Source organism: Carassius carassius, chromosome 17 (genome assembly GCF_963082965.1).
Source record: "Carassius carassius chromosome 17, fCarCar2.1, whole genome shotgun sequence".
Classification (NCBI taxonomy): domain Eukaryota; kingdom Metazoa; phylum Chordata; class Actinopteri; order Cypriniformes; family Cyprinidae; genus Carassius; species Carassius carassius.
In genome coordinates, this window is record NC_081771.1 from 4,759,168 (window position 1) to 4,779,390 (window position 20,223).

The following is a 20,223-nucleotide window of genomic DNA, read 5'->3' on the forward strand; positions in this document are numbered from 1 at the left end:
AGATTAATATCTATTGATGACAGTTTCCTGTTGCCATCACTGTGACGGGTCAAAGCAAGGTCAATATAGTGCAGAGCAAGTTGATCAACATTATAAGGTGGCAAATATGACATCAGTGCCATTCTCCGCTCTTCAGGGTTCTTGACCTCAGTGAATTTTAAGTTTGTATTGAGCTTTTTAATGTAGTTGTTGAGTACTTACTAGAGATAATTTAGCACAGGAGATCAGTCTGCATGTGTTTAGACTTAAAATAATAGCAAACTGACAGCTATATTTTAAATATAGTTTGTGAAATAGTATGTATGCAATGATAAACATTACAAACAGAAATTATAACAGTTACTTATAACACACACACAATCATTATTATTATTATTATTACAGTATATAAATATAACAAAATAAAAAAAACATCAACAACAATAATAATATTATAGTAGATGGAAATGCGTAATAATAGTTGTTGTTATTTAAATACTGCAAAATAACACAAATATAATTAATATTATATAACTGGAAATTTACAAATATTACAATATGATGATGGTAATAATAATAGGTTTTTATTTTAAAACAAATATTTATTGGACAATTGATGTTACAGTTCAATAATCACTTTAGAAATGAAACGTTTCATTAAGTTAAGTTATTATGCAATATGTGGCATATGCTTGGTGGTACAATTCAAATTTTGCCGTAGAGAATACATATGCATGCTATTTTACTGGAAATAGCAAAGAGTGATATTTTAGTAGGCTTTATTATTATAAACACAGCCTTAGTATTCAGAGAAACTCAATAAAAAATTCCTATCATGCCCTAGAGTAGTACACTTGCTAGGTTCCGTTAAATCTATATATGTGCGCCAGTTCAAGTGAATTACAGTCAGTCAATGTGGGGTCGTATGATCACGGCGCTATTTCAGTTATCACGTCGATTTAGGACTCGTCACACCAGCTAGTAATGGTGCGTCCTCTACGAGGTGACCTCTAGACACTGATTGGTTCTTCAGCTGTGCCGGTATCCGGGCAACCGGCCGCTGATGCCCCGCCCCCCTCAGATAAACGAGGAACAGGACAGGTGTGTCAGCGGCAGGTGTTCGTGTCACGCTGAGGACATCAGACAGTTGTTCATTTGCTCGCTTCCACCTGTTATGTCTCTATCTCTCCTCGGTTCAGTTCGATCTGTGTCTCCTTCGCTTCCAATCTTTGTTTGACCGTCTTTCGTTTGCCCTCCAGCCCTCCGCAGCTGCTTGATGACATACGTGTTTCAGATTAGCCGCTGTTTCGCGCTCCACGGAGCCTTTGGCTTCCACTTGACAGCCCCGGTGACCTGTCACTCACGTGGCCCCACTCGTTCCCCGCTGGCCAATCATCACAGCTGACAGCTCTCCCTCAAACCCTGGCGCCTCTCACGGTCTCAAAGCGCACCTCTGTATTCGCTTGAGTGTTGGAAATATGACATCGGGTGACAGAGGCATGTCTTCCATTGCTTCACGGCTATCCATTATTCTCTTTCTGCCTCTCATCCTGTCATAAAGTTGAAGCAGAGGAGACTCTGGAGCTGGAGTGTGCTGGGAAAGAGTGCAAACGCCGGGTCGTTGCGTGGGTGTCGAGTGCCCTCTGGTGGACGCGTCGAGCGCGTGGTTATGCAAATCGGAGCACTCCCACTTAACGACAAGTGTCCGTGATGTCAGTGCACCGTGATAATTACAGAGTCATTAGATAACAGCCTCAAGTGCACCCGGTAACGTACAATTATCAAAGGGCTGCAGATGTCACTTTGAAAGGCTTCTTCCATCTGTCATTGTTTATTACGTATGTCATGTAATTAGACTTTTTTTTTAATCTGCTTTTTATAAAATGAAACTTTAGATTGAATGTGTTTTCCGCTTCTGTTCACAGACATTAACATGGCAGGTGAACCCAAACCCAATAGGCCTAAAGGACTAAAGAGAACCGCGGCAGCGTTATACAGGTGATTCCAGAACAAGATTAAACTATTATTAAGTCAAAACATAAGCTTGCAACACTTTTAGATACTGTTTAGGGGAGACCGGGGTAAGTTTCAGATGTGTAAGAGTCTGTATTTTTCACTGTTTGATATCACTGTGTTTGATATTTTTCTGTTACCTTTACCAAGTTTTAGAAATGTTTCACTACCTAAATATTGCTAAGAGAGGCTTTTGAATATTGTTTAATACACTACCATTCAAAAGTTATGGGGTCAGTAATTCTCAGCAATGATGCGTTAATTTAAAAGTAAGATTAAAGACATTTATAATATTACAAAAAAAACCCGATTTCAAATAAATGTGGTTCTTTTGAACTCTCTATTCATCATTGAGTCATTAAAAAATCATGGTTTCTACAAAACCAAGCAACACAACAGTTTTCAACATTTGCAGCAAACCAGCATATTAGAATGACACAGTTGTACTGTAAAAGCACTTTAGTGTATATTTAATGGCTTTTATATTTTAGATTAATTTTGGCATTTCAAATAAAAGTATGACTTGTAAATTGTAATTTTTGCACTGACAACTTCCTCTGTATAGTGTGACGTAGTGTGTGTGTGTGTGTGTGTGTGTGTGTGTGTGTGTGTGTGTGTGTGTGTGTGTGTGTGTTTGCTTTACAATAAATATGTAAAGAAAGGATCAGTTGCTTTTTGTCTAGCAAAATGTCACTGTTTTTTAAGATGAAATTGACTGTTTGTTTGTTTGTTTTTTGAAAATCCTGGGAAGCACCTGTATTTAAAATAATGACATTTTGTGTTTTATCCCTGCAGCGGTTATGAATTTGACTATGATTACTACAGAGATGACTTCTATGACAGGTGAGTTCATGATTTTGCACATTATTTTGTTGAAATACAGGAAATGCACAGTAAAAGTCAGAATCCAGAATCCATAAGTTCACACTCCAGGTATAACAATATGTCAGTATACAGTCCTTGTCCTCTAATTTGACAAGCCAAGCAGTGTTTCACCGTTTGTATCACCATTCGTTTGTGTTTGCACCCTTCCAGAGCAGGGAATGTGACGATAATATTTTTTTACCACCTGTAATAAAATGAAATTTTCCATTATTTCTGATTATAAACTGGTTAATTTATAGCCATTTAACTATATATCTGAAAGCCATTGTTAACATTCAGTATGCATATTATCAGACTTCTGTTTCTTCATTTATGAACATTGTGACCATCTAGAACTTACTCTACTGTTAAACCTTTGGTATTTTTTTGATTGTTTTTGAATGAAAGAAAGAATGGCAACATTTATTTGGACAAATACAGTGTAAAAACAGTAAAATAGCCAACTGTGAAATATTATTACAATTTAATGTTACAATTTTCTATTTGAATATATCTTAAAATGTCATTTATTCCTGTAATCCAAAACTGTATTTTCAGGATCATTACTCCAGTCTTCAGTGTCACGGGTTCCTTCAGAAATCATTCTAATATGCTGATTTGCTGCTCAAGAAACATTTCTTATTATCAATGTTGAAAATAATTGTAATGCAATCCAAAAAAAAACGTGATGCCTCTTTTCAGGATTCTTTGATGAATGGAAAGAGACTATTTGATGAAAAAGGTTGTCATCCATTAGGTGTCACACTGAATAAATAAAATCCATATATTAAATAAAAATACCTGTAGTATACTGATTAAGTACAGAAGCACTTTTTGCTCATGCTGAAATCCACCGACCTGAACTCATAACCCAGCAGTCTGGCTTTATATGGAGTGTTTTTTAGTGCAGTAACCCAACAGTGACTTATAATGCACTGAGGCACACTGTTCTCTCTCTAGCACGGCTCTTCCTGTCATAATACATTTTCTCACAACTTGGCAGAATTAAAGGAACTCTCATAAAAACACTCACACACACAGCTGTAAGCTGCAGAAAGAAAGGCAGATGAAAAAAAAAAAGTGTTTCACAAGAACTCCCTCCACGACCCTTTAAGCAAACTTTGGCTCTGCGAGCGCGCGGTTGGCCGGCATCCCTTTTCGGTAGCTATGGAAACCCTGCTGCGAGACTCAGCTGGATGTACTTGTTTGCAGATGTAAGGGATATTGCGTCCATTTGATGAGCTGACATGTTTATTGATATCTCTCTTGTGATCTCTGCTCCCTGACTTACAGCCGTCTTAGGGAGACGTAGACTCCAGTCGATATTTTACAGCAAACATATCCAATAATTTAGATCTCTAGGATGGCGGATCAGTCGGTGGAGCCGCGTAGATGGCATCTGGGAAGCCAGATGGTTACTTTTAGGTTCCTGTCTGGGCAGCAGACGTGCTTCTCTTTGAAGGCAAAAGTATCATCTTCTCTCACTTCATTCATGCCACATCACCTTCATCCCTGACAGAAGAGCTCTAGGATCAAATTGGATTGCGAACTATTCGCTTCTGGCCTCATTTCAGATGATTTGGCCACAATACAAAGATGTACGCTGTCAGTTTATGCTATGAGTTGGAGCGGTTGAGCTCCTTTGAGTCAGGTGCATCTCCCGCTCTGTTCTTGAGGAGTTGATGTATGATGGATGGAAAGCAGGTATGCTCTGATCGTAAGATGACTCAAAGATCGCACTCTCTTGTTTTCCCCAGCAACACATGAACACTTCTACAATTGATGGGCAAAATCCATCCATATAGCTTTAGTAAACAATGCATAACAAGTGTTTTGAAAAAAAAGTATTATGTACTACGTAAAATTATGGAAGTATTAATTATATAGTATTATAATTTATATTTTATTATAATAACCCATACTTGCATTCTCAAATTCTTTAAACATGCATGCAAACATTTTTAAGATTAGTTTTTTAACATGGTTTTATAGTTCTGAAATACTCGCTTATGTTGGATTGGTGGTCATAGAATACATTATTAAAAATCTAATAAAACGTGTAACACTTTGTTTTTCTACCAAATTATGTGTAATATGTGCCTTATCTAATGATAATATTGATATTTAACTTGCATTAAAAAGGTTTCTGTGACCTCTCGTGAGATCTCGGCAAAAATCTCTAGATTTATTCCCAAACGTGATGCATGATGGGATACACTAAATGTCAAATAGCGGTCTGGTGTTACAGTAAGGGTGTATGCTAACGTAGGAATAAAGCGCTCGAGGAGGGTCTTAAATCAAAAAGAGGAGTTTACTGAACATTGAAGGAGATAACAGACAATATACAACACATTAACATAAATCACAATACCTTAACTTAATCACGGACGAAGAAGAACTAAACAGACAGGGTATTTAAGCACACAGGAGGTAATGAGGGAACTGGAGACAATTAACAAAACAAGAAAAGGAAGATGACCAAATAAGGGAACAGAAAGACCATGAACGTAACCGTTCATCCTCGCACCGCAAGAGGAATACCAGCGGAGGGAGGGAGGGTGGGGGTTCTGGAGGCGGGCGTGGGGCAGGCAAGGGGCAGGCGAAGAGGGAGCAAGGAGCTGGGAACCAGGGTGGAGTGGATGGAGGGAGGAGCCAGAGAGGAGCCCGGAGGAGGAGGAGCCAGATGGTCCTCTAGAGACCAGCCAGGATGGAGATCCACGGTGGAGTCGATGGCGGGAGGAGCCATGGTGGAGAAGGGGCTGACGACACCAGGGGGCCGACAGACGGAGACAGCACAGGTGGGTGAGGAGCCCAAGATGGAGCAGCGCAGCCGCAGAGCCAGGGTGAAGCCGAGGATCCGGAGGGCCTAGGTGGAGCAGAAGGCTCAGGCGACCAAGGCGGAGGCGGGGCCCTGGAAGACCGCTGCAGAGCCGGAGTGACTGAGGATGGAGGTGGAACCAGAGGGAAGGAGGAGCCTGACAGAGCCGGAGGGATGGAGTGACGAGGTGAAGCCAGAGGAATGGAGTACCGGAGCGGCGGATGGTCGACGACTGACCAAGGTGGAGCCGGAGGGACGAGGGAGACCGGTGGAGCAGGTGGGACGCCAGGCCAAGGTGGAGACGAGGGAGCTAAGAGCCAAGGCGGAGCCGCTGGGTCGAAGGACCGAGGAGGAGTCCAGGGCTCGGAGGCTGGAGGCGGAGACAGGGAATTCACACGCCAAGGCGGAGCTGGAGACTGGCAGTCCAGTGGCGAACTATCGCGCCCAGATGGCGCGGACTGAGGGTGAGCTGCGGGACAGACTGGCACCAGCAGAGAGGAGTTCGAGGAACTGGCTGGTCTAGGAGGAGATGAGAGAGGAAGGATGGGAGGAAACACGGGTGGATCAGGGCTGGACAGAGCCAGCAGAGAGAAAGGAGATACGGAGCTGGATTGAACCAGCGGAAGTGGAGCAGGGGAACTGGCAGGTCTAGGAGGAGGTGGGAGAGGGAGGCTGGGAAGTAATACAGGAGATACAGAAAACTCAGGGCTGGGCAGAACCAGCGGAGAAACCGAAAACTCAGGGCTAAACTAAGGTCCATAAATTGCTCCATATCATTTCCAGAAGCCGAAAACAGCTCACCCTCAGAAGTGTGGGCAGGGCTTTCCTCCGCGCCCTCGATCTCCACTAAAATTCCCACGACGCACGGTGTTGCCGGCTCACACACCTGGTCAGTCGCGCTCTCGAGGTCCTGCTCCCTGTCGGTGGGAGGCTCCGGCTCTGCGGCTGCGGTGGGCTCTGGCTCCGTGATGGCGGCTGGCTGGTCTCTGGGTTCGGGAGTGGGGCTGGAGATATCCTCTTCGGCGGTGCAGATGGTCCATGAAGATCCATTTTTCTCCAGCACCCGCTCCACGAAAGCCTTACACCGCTCGTTCAGGCCGGTGTAGTAGAAATTTGAGAGCGAGCGGTCGGGGAAGTGGGTAAGGCACGCCAGATCGAGAAAGTCCCTGGTATGGTCTTCCAGCGAACGGTCCAGTTGCTCCAGGCATAGGAGCTGGAATCGCCATTCCGGGAGAGGGAGGAAAACAAAAACCGAAAGGAAAGAAAAACGCCGCTAACTAAACTGTTTGGGTCTGTGATTCTGTTACAGTAAGAGTGTATGCTAACGTAGGAATAAAGCGCTCAAGGAGGGTCTTAATCAAAAAGAGGAGTTCACTGAACAGCGAAGGAGATAACAGACAATATACAACACATTAACATCATTACATCACAATACCTTAACTTAATCACGGACGAAGAAGAACTAAACAGACAGGGTATTTAAGCACACAGGAGGTAATAAGGGAACTGGAGACAGGTGGGGATCAATCAATTAACAAAACAAGAAAAGGAAGATGATCAAATAAGGGAACAGAAAGTCCATGAATGTAACATCTGGAGTGGTAAAAAAAAATTTCACATTCTATTTTAATGATCTCTTTTTTGTTTTCTATTTTTTATTAGTATGTTACTAATAACAAACATAATTGCCAATAAAGCTTTTTTCTGATTCTGATTTTTGATTCTAAAACGCTGTTCTATAATGGTCCCTGAGTATTTTAGGTGTTTTCTTTGGGCCTGAGATAAGTGAATTGATTTGTGGGGAGAAAATGACATATTAAATAAAAAGTCACAAACACTGCAGTTTCCTGAGCATGACCAGACTCATGTGGTTGCCTGAAGCAGTTAATTTCTTCATACATCTCTTTCTGTCTCCAGGCTGTTTGAGTATAGAGGCAGAGTATCTCCGGTGCCCAGAGCGGTTCCTGTAAAGCGCCCCCGTGTGGCAGTGCCGGTCGTCCGCAGGGTGAAGTCCTTACCTGTCAAACTCCTGACCAGATCCACCATCCTTCCCAACAGCTCTGTCAAACACAAGTGTAAGTTCAGTTTCTATTTTGCATCAGTTTTCTTGAAGTTTTCCGTGTTGCTGACCTACACATTCTGTATGTTGAATCTTGAAACATAAAAAGATCTTTAAGATAGTTAAGAAATGTCTAGAGTTGTAGTCAGATTCTGTTGCGTGACATCTCAAGATCTTCTTCAGATTCAGTGCGCTGAGATGATTTATGGACTGCTTAAACTCTTGAACCGGCCTTTGGGCCTTTTGACAGTCTAACGTGCCGGGTTAAGGATTTAGGATGTTTGCAATACTGCAGCAGAGGAACCTTTTGTCTTGGGCAGTGCTCCATTACAGATCCAGAACCAATTACCTGTGCTTTGCTTTTATTTCTGTTTTTGGTTTTATGGCCATATATAAACCTGATGTATTCATCTAAAACATTGTGTTCTTTTGTAATCCTTGTCTGAACGTGCGAGCAGTGAAATCAACCGAGCTGCAGGCTATTAAATCAGAACTAACGCAGATCAAGTCCAACATCGATGCGCTGCTGGGACGTCTTGACCAGATCACAGAGGACAAATACTGTGCAACAGGTGTGATCTTATGTGTCATATCTATATATCTGCCATACACACAAACATACAATACCGTTCCAGCATTTGGGTTTAGTAAGATTTTTGGGCTAATGAAGTTAATGCATTTATTTAGCAAGAATGCATTAAATTGAGCAAAGACATTTATAATGATACAAAATAAATGAATGCCATTCTTTTAAACTTTCTTTTCATCAAAGAATCTAAAAAAGTATGTTTCAAAAATATTAAGCAAAAAAATGTTGATATTTAATCGTTTTTATCTTTAGTTTTTGTTAATAACAACTCTGGACAATACCATAACACTTTGATATATATAGAGTGGATTACAATAGTGTTTCATTAGTATCATTTATATTTTATACTTTTATATAATACCGTTTTATATTTTAGTTTTGTTGAAAGCATGATACATTTGTTTCAGGATGCAAAGGAACATCATTCACTTCAATGGAAATCTTTTGTAACTATGTGAAAGTTGTAATAATTTGAATTCGTCCTTGCCAGATAAACTGACTCCAAACATTTGAAGAGTAATGCATATATACGGTATGCACACCATACTGTATTATTCTGTACTATACAAGCCTGGTTGTTTGGTGATAAATCAAGGTTGTATTCTATTAGAAACGATTTCATAAAAATGTGCCTGTTATACCGTCCTCTCAGTAAATATTTTTTGAGAAAAGCTTTCCAAGGGCTGTTTTAATCACATGGAAACTGCAGCAAGCAGTTTACTCTCCACACAAAGTGCTGACTCAGCGCAGCACCACCGCTGTCACACGGAGCCATTCGCGGTTAAACACTTTTACGGCTCAGTGGCTCCAATCCAGCTTTGCAGATATGTCCCTCTGTTTCACATCAGCGGTCAATTTGACAAGCATTACCACAGTACGCAACATGCCTCCCATGTTTATTTAGACACGGAAACCTGCTTTATTCTCCTTCTTCGTCTGTCCAGGAATTGTTGTGATGTGGCTAATGGTTTGTGGCTAATCAATGATGATGTCCCCCCAGAGCGAAGCACATTTCTGTGCATGTATGCGAGTGTTGCTGACTGTTGAGGAGATGCTTTAAAAGCCCTGGTGAGGGAGGAAAGTCGACTAGCACTTACTCTTCTCGTAACTTTTCAACTGGACCGATGCGTAAATAAAAGTGAGCTCCAAGTTTTTCTTTACCTTGGCAATGTTTTTCCACATGTCTGCTCTTGAAACGTGTCCCTACAGAGGTGTCTTGGTTGTTTAGGATGCGAGAATTCAATTTGGACCGTGGTTCGCCAATGCTGGAGGGACCAGAAAATCCCAAAGTCATACTGACATATTTAAGCAGTGGAAATAGAGACAGTTACGTCAGTACAGCAGCTGAAATCACTCACAGCATCGTTAACCCTGTAAAGACTACTGTTTTATGTTTGATATGAAGCCCTCTAAATGATTAACCTCTCAAAACTTTTCTGAAAAGCCTGTCGTGCACAATCTACTAAATGTCTTTTGCCCTCAGATCGATATTTTATACTTTTTTTTTAGCAAGTACACTAGAATAATCAAATGTAAGAAGAAGAAGAATTTTTTACAGCAACAGTTACTTTCCCATATAGCTTAATTGTTTATGTGGTGCATGTAAATGTTTGTCTGAGCAGAGTTGCAGAAGGCAGAGGAAATGCAGAGCGAGCTGTCTCAGGACGAGTCGGGCTCAGAGTCTGAGGAACTGCAGCACAGTGATGTGGAGGACGGAGAGGAGCTCACACACGAGGAGTGCGACGAAGACATGGTAAGAGATGTATGGATGGGGGGGGCATTTATATGAGAAATTGAAATGATATTGTAAGGTCAGAAGACCAGAGAATATGAGAGCAGGGAATATGTTCTTAAAAACAACTTGACGTATCAGTTAATAAATCCTCAAACACTCACACATCGTACCATGTGAATGTTCAAGTTAACAGGCTCTTAAAAAAGATTTATCTTCTCTTCTCTCTTCAGGAAAACAATCACATATCTGAAATGGATTCCATTCTTCAATAAAAGGCAAGAACTCATAGCTGGGACAATGGATTCTTGGAGCACAGTGATAATTCAAACCATGAGAGGTTTTACAAGTTTCCAAGTTTGAGTTTCCAGATCTAATCAACATTGTTCTTCATGCAGAAAACACATTGTAAAAATGAAGTTAGTGAGTACAAACTACTAAATCTGTTTTCACAGGGTATTCATTCACTTCAATTTAGTGTGTCTCTAATGATCCATTAAGCATGACAGCTGGACATTATTTGGGAGTTTCTTGGCTGGTGAGGACTTTGCTTTGGATTGGCAAAGAATGATTTTCTTAGCTTTTCAAGCTAAACATCTCGCATATACTGTGTATATACACACACACACACTACCATTCAAAGATGTGGGGTTTTCAATATTTTTCTAATGTTTTCACAAGAAGTTTCCTGTGCTCACCAAGGCTGAATTTATTGGATAAAAATACAGTGAAAACACTTAATATTGGGAAATATTTTTTACAATAATTAAAAAATATATATTTATATTAGAATATATTTTAAAATGTAATTTATTCCTGTGATGCAAAGCTGAATTTTAATTTTTTTTTTTACATAACTCCTTCAGAAATCATTCTAATATGCTGATTTGCTAAACAAGAAAGGTTTTATTTATTTATTTATATGTAATATATATGTGTGTGTGTGTGTGTGTGTGTGTGTGTGTGTGTGTGTGTGTGTGTGTGTGTGTGTGTGTGTGTGTGTGTGTGTTGAAATCATGTGTGCTGCTTCAGCTTCATATTTTTGTGATATAACTTTTCAGGGTTTATTGATGAATAGTAAGTTCAAAAGAATTATTTGAAAAGAATCTATTTGAAATACAAATCTTTTGTCACTTTTGATCAATCTAACACATCCTTGCTAAATAAAAGTATAGAATAAAAATCATTTTGACCCCAGACTCAATGGTAGTGTATAATGTAGTGTTCAAAATAAAATATAAATGTTTGTATATATTATATAATATATAACATTTACAAAAACAAAAAAATTGATGTAATAATCTCAAACCAAAACTAAAAAGATTTCTAGTCAGATTCACACTATTGGCATGTTTGTATATGTTTTAAATTGACTGGCAACAAAACACCAGACAATGTTCATCCAGATGTGTTCATAACACATTTTTGTAAATTCTCCAGAGGTCAGATGTCTTTTGTTTTAAGACCGATAAAGAATACTACTGAGTGTTTAATGCCACGTATATGTCAGAGCAGTTTAGTTCTGATTAGAGTAATTATGTTAGTATTACTTCATCAGGTCTGTCTTTGGTGGTCTGAGGGAGTTTGACCTCCCCGTCTGTGACCTATGAGCATAAAGTTTATCAAAATGAAGGGAAATAGCTGGGTTTATTCGTACTAATCTGTTTTCAAGGTGTAGTGGCTCAACTTCTGCTGTTTCAGTATAAACATTGCCATGTGTTTGGCTACATAATACACGTGTTTGGCTACATAATACACAGGCGGTTTCCACCTGATCCTGCTGTGTGTTGTCTGTGGATCACCGCTCTGTTTATTCGACTAATCTGCCTGACCACAGTCTTATCGCCACCAGTAACTTCTGCCCTCCTCCTTGAAAGGCCAAACCAAAGTTAACATCACACTGAGCACAAATTAGTGATTGGTCACGCTGGCCTCTGTGAAATTATCTGCATTAGGAGACTTTCAGTGGTACTTTGTGTTGGCTGACATGCTGTTGTGGTTGGATCTCAGGAAAAAACACCCCGGTCATATTTCACCACACAATCAAAAGAAGAAAGTTTTGCAATAGAAAAATGAAGCCCATGTTTAGGATTTTTTTGCATTACTTTCATGACAAGTACATATTACACCTACATTAAGTATTAATGACATGTATTGTGTTAAAAAATATTGTTTAAAGAAATTATTATATTTTAAATAATATATTTATTTTAAAAATAAAAATACCTTATTAAAATTCATCTAATTTCAGCTAATTGCCAAGGCAACATTTCTAATTTTCATTTAGTTTGACTTAAAGCAATAAACTAACTAAAACTGAAATTTATAAACCGAAATTAATAAACTAAATCGGCTTGTTTAAAAAACTGAAAATGCAAAGTCACTTTTAAATTAACATGAAAACAGAATATATGACAATGACAGGTAATTCAAAATATTATAATATATTTATGTTGTCAAATGATTAATCACATCCAAAATAAAAGTTTGTTTACATAATATATGTGTACTGTGTATATTTATTATTGTATTATTTATATATAAATACACATGTAAATATTTAAGAATATGTTTGTTTATATATTAAATATATCTATATGTAATATAAATAATATAAATATATACATGTAAATATTTTAAATATATATATTGTGTGAGTGTATTTATATATACATAAAGAAACAAACAATGTAAACAAAAACGTTTATTTTTTGGATGTGATGTGGATTGGATGTGTTTTTTTGGATCATTTGACAGCACTAGTGTATACATAAATTCAAACACATGCATGTATATATTTAAGAACAATGTTATGTTTATATATTAAATATATATATATATATATATATATATATATATATATATATATATAATAAGTATATTAATAGACGTAAATATTTTCAAAATATATACTGTATGTGTGTGTATTTATATAATAAATATGCCCAGTACACACACATGTAAACAAAAACTTTTATTTTGTATGCGATTAATTGTGATTTAATCATTTGACAGCAAATACATATATGTGTGTGTGTGTGTGTGTGTGTGTGTGTGTGTGTGTTCATAAAGTACTAATAACTTTTATTAAATTGACAAAATGTACAAAGAAAAGATTTCCAAAGTTTTCACTGACCAGTGTAAATGTATTTTGTAACCATTAACAAATTTTGATTTGACGGCTGCAACACATTCCAAAAAAAGTTGGGTCAGAGGCAAAATAAAAGTGAAACAGTTATAGAATATCCATGTTATTTTGAAACTGTTTACAGTAAGCACCTACAGGTGGAATCCGGCACATTCAGCTGGCAGAGCTTGTCCTGTAGCAGAGCCGCTATGATTGTATTGAACGCAAAGCTGAAGTCCACGAACAAGATCCTGGCATAGGTTCCTGAGGAGTCCAGGTGCTGAAGGATAAAGTGTAGGGCCATGTTAACTGCATCATCTACAGACCTGTTGGCTCTCTAGGCAAACTGCAGGGGGTTCAGGAGAGGGTCTGTGATGGTTTTGAGCTGGGACAACACAAGGCACTCGAATGACTTCATTACTACAGATTGTAAACATCTCTCTCCTGGATGTGACAGTGTTAAACATGCCTCTGTACCAACTTTTTTGGAATGTGATGCAGCCATTACAAAATACATTTACATTGGTCAGTGAAAACTTTGGAAATCTTTTCTTTGTACATTTTTTCAATTAAATAAACGTTAAAGAGAATGAAAAAAAAATCACGGATTCTTGATTTTCTTGCATTTTACAACGCGCCCCAAATTCTCTGGAAATGAGGTTGTATATATAGTTCTTGACAGGGCTTGTGAGATTGATCCACATGGCTTTGCAGTTCAGTGAATGCAATGATTTAAAGTGAGTGCATACATCTTAAAAGTCAGATAACACTCGTTCTGGACCACAGAGAAGTTCAGGTTCCCCGTTTAGAAAATCTCTGGGTCGATTTCACTCTCTCTGAGTGGTAATTGGTGCAATAAAAGTTGAAAGATACCAGAGACTTTCAAAAGACCATTTAGTCCATTTGGGTTGTACTTTACCATGATGTATTGATTTCTATCAGTGTTTTTGGATGTTTGCTGTATTAGCAGTCCTTACATTTCGTCAAAACATACTTTATATTGAGTTTTAGCCTTAAAGGCAGCTGGGGAAGAATAAAACCACATGCGAGTATTAAAGGAGATCCAGCAAACTCTTTTCATTTCAGCCCCCCTCCTTTGGGCATCTCTTTTTTTCCCTCCACTATCACATCTTAGTGCTTGTCTTTCTTTTTTGGATTTATTACAGCAGGGAGTTGGAAAACACTGTCGACTGGAAACTTTTTTTAATACCACAGACTCAACAGGAAGACACCGAAACCAACAGACGCCGTCAAACTCCAGCATCAACCGTCAATGAGACAGACAGCTAAACTAGCCGCTTGGTGGGAGGGAGGAGGGGGACGTCCCCAAAACAGGAATCCATTACAAAAAGGGCCAGAGTTCCGAAGAGCAACACCATCACACACTTGACAACAGATGGGGATCAATTTCACAGACATTCTGCATTCATCCTTCCCCACAAAACACTAATAACATGCAGTTTTTCTACACATTTGGGCGCCTCATATGTAAATAGCCTCATCTGATTTCTGTCCTTCCTTCATGTCTGTTTGTGCTTTTGGAAAAATGTTTTACATTTTATTTATATGCCAATCGGAATCCGAAAGGTTGGCTATTTTTAATTACATGTGCATTTTTCTTCTGCTTGCACTTTCAAGACTGCAAGAGATATTTACAGATGTAAATAAATGATGACTTGTGAGACTTCTTTCTCTGTGTGTTTAAATGTTGCCTGCTAGGAATCCTAATATTTAGGCTAGTTCTCCAAACCCTGTCTAATATAATCTTTACCTGTAAGACGAGATTTATCCCACCTCTGTTAGATTTGATGCTAAGAGGATTTAAGTAGCAGTTACTTAAAGCCACAGCTTGCATTGAGGTCTGGATGGGAGAGAACGTTCTGTCTAATGCAACCTGTAGAAAGACTGTAAAAGAAGCACTGCAATATTGCCTTATTTTTTATAGCCACAAACGACAATCACTGAGGTCCAAAACATTTAGAAGATTTAGAACATTTATCACAGATTCCTCTTTTGAAAGAGCAAATCCACTGGATGCTGTCGATACAGTTTATAAAGTTAAGAAGTTAACTTCAAGTAGGCCTAAATATTTTCTAAATGCATGTTATAAATCTTATTCATCCATGCATACATTTCCTCTTTTCTTTTCGTTTAAATTTACCATAATAATTGGATCTTCTGGTTAAAACTTTTGCAGAAATGTATGACTTCAGTCCTCAATTCAGTCTGCTTATAAAAACCTTAAATTATTTTGTGTTCCACAAAAGAAATCGTGAAAATTGGTTTCCACCACAGCAAAAATAAATAAATAAGATTGCAAATTTATCTGAAATTTTTTCTAAACTTTTGAGTTTCTCACAATTCAGACTTTTCTTTCACGTATTAAGTTATTAAAGGCCATGTTGCAGGTTAACCACCACTTTCGATTAATGGGTACATAAATCACTCAAGATATGTATATCATTTTTAAAATGTCTCAAAAATGGTCTTAAAGACCTATTTTTTAAGTTTTTGGTATTAACGGTTTTTTTTACCCAACACTGTGATGACGTCGCGTTGGGGAGAAGTCGAGGAAAGGTAGCCTCGGTCTAGTATGATGCCGCGTTCCAGGCAACCCATAACCCGTGTTTTTCCAACCTTAATCCCGTGAAAGTGCACTGAAACGGCAATCAAACCCGTGACTTCCCACCCATGAACTCGTGTCTCGTACTAGATCGATGTACTCCGAGGTCACACGCGAAACAACGATGACAGCCCCTACGGATAATACTGCCTACGGATGCAGTGTTTATGCAAGTGGTACACGTTGAAAAAACGATTTTAGGTTAATGCAACGTTGCAATAAAATAAATAATCTTGTTACAATTCCTTGCGCTCAGAAAGTTTGGCGTAACTTGCCTGGAACGGTACAAAGTCGTTAGTAGTTAGTGATTACAATACGAGCTCAAAAACCTGCCTGGAACGCAGTGAAGAGGTGGCAAGAGCCAACATGTATGATCCACAGCCGTGTAATTTCGATCGAGCCAGTCGTGAGAGGGCAAATGGGGAATTGCCAAGAGCCTATGCATGGTCCGAGGAGAATTAGTGGAGAGTTGGTGAAGTGTCCTGGTGAGTTGCTATCATTTAGCATCGCAACAATGAGCACTGGAGCTAGTCTACGAGCAGCAGTGCACAATAACGACACACACACACACATATACATATATACAATTTTATTAATTTTTTTCTGTCATTGAGTAGCACCGAGTAAAAAAAATCTTCGTTTTCTTTATATCTAGTGGCAGTGATCATGATGTTAGTTCAGATAAGTACCGGTAACCTTTTTCATAGTGTCGTCGTACTGGTAAACTTTGTCTTTGTCATCAAGAAATACAAGGCATCATGCTAGCTATATGGGCGTTTCTAAGCGTTTATCTCGTCCTCCGGTGAAAATGTTGTTGCAAAATGCAAACGTAGCCGCGTGTGTGTCGCTGTGTTTGGCAGGTGCTTGTGTGGGCGGTGTCGTCCCATGGAAACTGCGCTGAAAAGCTTGTGCTGTAGGGAAGTGAGTGTGTTTGGGTCGCTGTTGGTCGATATCTCTCTATCTATCTGTCTGTTTATCTATCTATATATGCAGTCTATCTTATCTATATATATCTATGTATTTATCTATTGATCTATAATCTGGGCTATCTGAATACTCACGTCTACTACTCGTCTCTCTAGTGCAGTGGTCGCCAACGTGGTGCCCGCGGGCACCTGGTAGCCCGCGTGGAGTCTCTGAGTCGCCCGCCGAGCACGTTCTATAAATAGCCTGAATTGTAATCTTTCATTTTTTTTTTATGATAATGGCATAAAATGAGAAAATAACTATTGGTGACATTTCATATACCATTAAAACATAATAAAATAATTCAATAATTCAAAAAAAAAATAGATTCGGCACGTCTCTCTATCTCTCTCTTTCTGCGTCTCGTGCGCGCACCTCTCTCTCTCTCTCGCTCTTCGTCTCGCGCGCGCGCACCTCTCTGTCTCTCTCTCTCGCTCTGCGTCTCGTGCGCGCACCTCTCTTGTTCTCTCTGCGTATCGCGCGGCAGAGGAGCAGCGTTTTAATTTAGTTAAACACAGATATTATGTTGCTTTTCTAATTTTACATGCAAGTATGTAAAGTATATCATTCAGTCACTATTTCATATTTATGCCGTTGTTCTTTCTCCCTTTCCCCCCGTGATTTTGTCTATATCGCGAATATAAGACGACCCCCCATTTTTTAGGACAAAAAAAAGCCTATTTTTTAGGACAGAAAAACTACGATAATTATATATTCAATAGTCATATTTAACAATATTAGTAATATTGTTAAATATGACTATTGAATATATAATTACCGTAGTTTTTTTGTCCTAAAAATATAGGCTTTTTGTTGTTATACAACAACAAACTGTAATATTATATTACAGTTTGTTGTTGTATTTTTCAAAACTTGAAACTGTGCGTGTGTGTGTGCCTATATCAAACAAGTAGCCCTCAAGACTATTTTATCCCTTCAGGGAGCCCTCACTCACAAAAAGGTTGGAGACCCCTGCTCTAGTCACTCTCAATGCTCTCAAGGCTTCTTTGGTAAATTCTCTCCCCAACGTGACGTGATACAATGCATTGTGGGGGAAAGGAGACCGCTGTAAAATAGTACCTACTTTTTCGTATTATATTCCGTTTTGTGATACCCAACAACATAAAATTCAATGGATAACAGTTTAAATGTTTATTACCAACAAGCAAATTGCACAAATTTGTTAAAAAATAAACCTTGCAACACGGCCTTTAAGTTATAGAGAAAGAGCAAGATATGAACTAAATTCTGAAAAGTCTAAGAACTTTTAAGAATTTATTTTATTAATAATTCTCATAATTTGTGCAATTCTTAAGAATTGAGGGAAACGTCTGAAACAAAAGATAATATAAAAAAATATCAATTGCATATGGGGTACAAAAATAGAACTACATTAGTCCATTTAATAATTAAAATTTAGGAGACATCTTTCTTAGAATTTTATTTATTTCACAAAGAAATGATCTTGCAACTATGAAAATAGCCAGAATTGAGAAACTCAGACTTAGAAAGATATTAACTTGCAATTCTAAAGTCAGAATTTTGACAATTGCGGAATACATGGCCTCATTTATAAAGCGTGCATACACTCAGATTTGATCTTATTAGAATGTGGGTGTGCTTAAATCCGCGCCAATGCTCATTAAAACTGCCTTTGACATGGAAAAGTGCTTCGCGTCACATTAGGGTCTACTCTAAGCAGAAGTTTATGGACCTTTTCTTATCGGAGTTCTGCAGGTTTTTGGAAATGTAAGCTGTTATTGCTGCTCGCTGTTCTAAATTAAAGAATTTGGATGAGGAGCGCGATCGTTTACATGGTAATGACATTAATTAGGAGTCGTTTATGATCCAGAGAGCTGAAACCATTAATTTGCGAGCAAGTTCAAGAGCATTTGCGATTCACGGATTTCACATCTGAAAGAGAGGCGTAGGCTTATGTTTGCGTTTTTGCGTATGTTCATTCTATGACTCATACTTAGCCTACATTTGAGAAATTATCCTTAGATCATTTTTAGGATCGTGTCTGCGCAGCATTTTATAAATGAAGCCCCATAAACTCAAATGAATGTAAATTCATAATTTTGAGTCTCGAAAGTTTTATTTATTCGTTTTAAATTTCAATTTTTTTTGGGAACTGGAAGAAGCAAGTCTGAAACGTGTAAGTCATAATTATTTTTTTGTTTGTTTGTTTGTTTTTTTGACAATGGAAATGGGCTTCCGTAGGAAGGTTTGGAATGACACACGGCCTAGTAAATTACTTTTTTTGTGTGTGTACTGTACCTTTAAGACAGTAGGCTTATAGTAATTTGACTGTCGATGCGGTTTGCCTCTGAATTTTCTTAGAGATCTTAGAGAAGGCTATGCGTACCCTAAAATCCACGGCAACTTTTATATTTATAAAAACGGTCTTTGTGGTGGAAAATGAGGCTAGGGTCCCGTCAGGCTCGAGCAGACGTACACTTTTGAGTACTGCAGCTATTTGAACATTTACGCTGCAATAAAAGTAAAGTAAAAGTGATGTACGTCCAAGCACCGAATTAATCAAACAACAAAGATGCAGTCGGATTTTTTTATTTATTAACGGGAGTTTTTGCGAGATTAAATTGACTTTTTAGTAGCCTAATGTTGAGAGTTCTTTTCTCGCTTTCTGTACACAACTTATTATATGTACACACACATTGTTTTTCCACAGAATAATTACACATAATTAAATAAAAAGCGTCCCCGCACGAACCTCTACCTCCGCCAGTAGGACCTAATTTCAGTTTTTTTTTCTTTCTTTGTGCTCGTCATTCTCAAGGATATAAATTCGGATATTGGCGTGTTCTTCTTTATACTAATGATATTAATTAGGGGACGTTTACAAAGTGGAGATCTGCTCACAATTTCAAGATCTTTTGCTATTTATAAATGTCACATCTGGAAGAGAGGCGTACGCTATGCACGTGTTTTTGTGCGCACGATCGTTTTCTCTGAATTGAACTTACGCAACTTTGAGAAATGATCTTAGAACAAATTTAGCACGGTTTATGCACAACATTTTATAAATGAGTTTCGCGTGTGATTTATGGTAGGCTGTAAGACATAAAGCCCCTATAATTAAAGATAACGACAGAGAAATTTCTGAATCAGGCGTTAAGCATGTCAAAAAACTTAAAACATTTGGCAACAGATTAACAACTAAATTAGGTTAAAATGTTTTGGCTTCAGATATGGCGCTAAGTTCAGCTTTGTGCATAGCAGCCAGACGGATGTTACTTTTATAGGACTCCAACACATTTCCTCCCATGCAGCAGAGACCGCCATCAAAGAGTACATCCAGGCCAGCCGAGAAACCCTGCTCATTATTCATCCTGTGTCACCTTACAAGTGAGTGATGTAGTAGGATGTTAACCAGAAGCTGCTGCTATGACTCTCCTTCAAGTCCCTGGAGCTGGTAATGCCTTTAATCAC

At 38.5% G+C, this 20,223-nt stretch overlaps 1 protein-coding gene across 3 annotated transcripts in view; it reads left to right on the top strand.

Annotated features, from left to right (window-relative positions):
* The window catches only part of LOC132160811 (RNA-binding protein Raly-like), an 84,775-nt gene extending 69,917 nt beyond the window's left edge, over positions 1–14,858 (top strand). For 2 of the 3 annotated variants that reach the window (XM_059570512.1, XM_059570511.1), the window contains 7 exons: positions 1,905–1,977; positions 2,788–2,835; positions 7,592–7,749; positions 8,192–8,305; positions 9,945–10,075; positions 10,288–10,332; positions 14,348–14,858. In XM_059570512.1, the coding sequence (XP_059426495.1) occupies positions 1,905–1,977; positions 2,788–2,835; positions 7,592–7,749; positions 8,192–8,305; positions 9,945–10,075; positions 10,288–10,329 (566 nt within the window). In that variant the 3' untranslated portion in view covers positions 10,330–10,332; positions 14,348–14,858. Of the gene's footprint in view, positions 1–1,904; positions 1,978–2,787; positions 2,836–7,591; positions 7,750–8,191; positions 8,306–9,944; positions 10,076–10,287; positions 10,497–14,347 lie in introns of those variants that run through there. The other variant, XM_059570513.1, reaches the window with a different exon arrangement.
* The last annotated feature ends 5,365 nt before the right edge of the window (positions 14,859–20,223 follow it).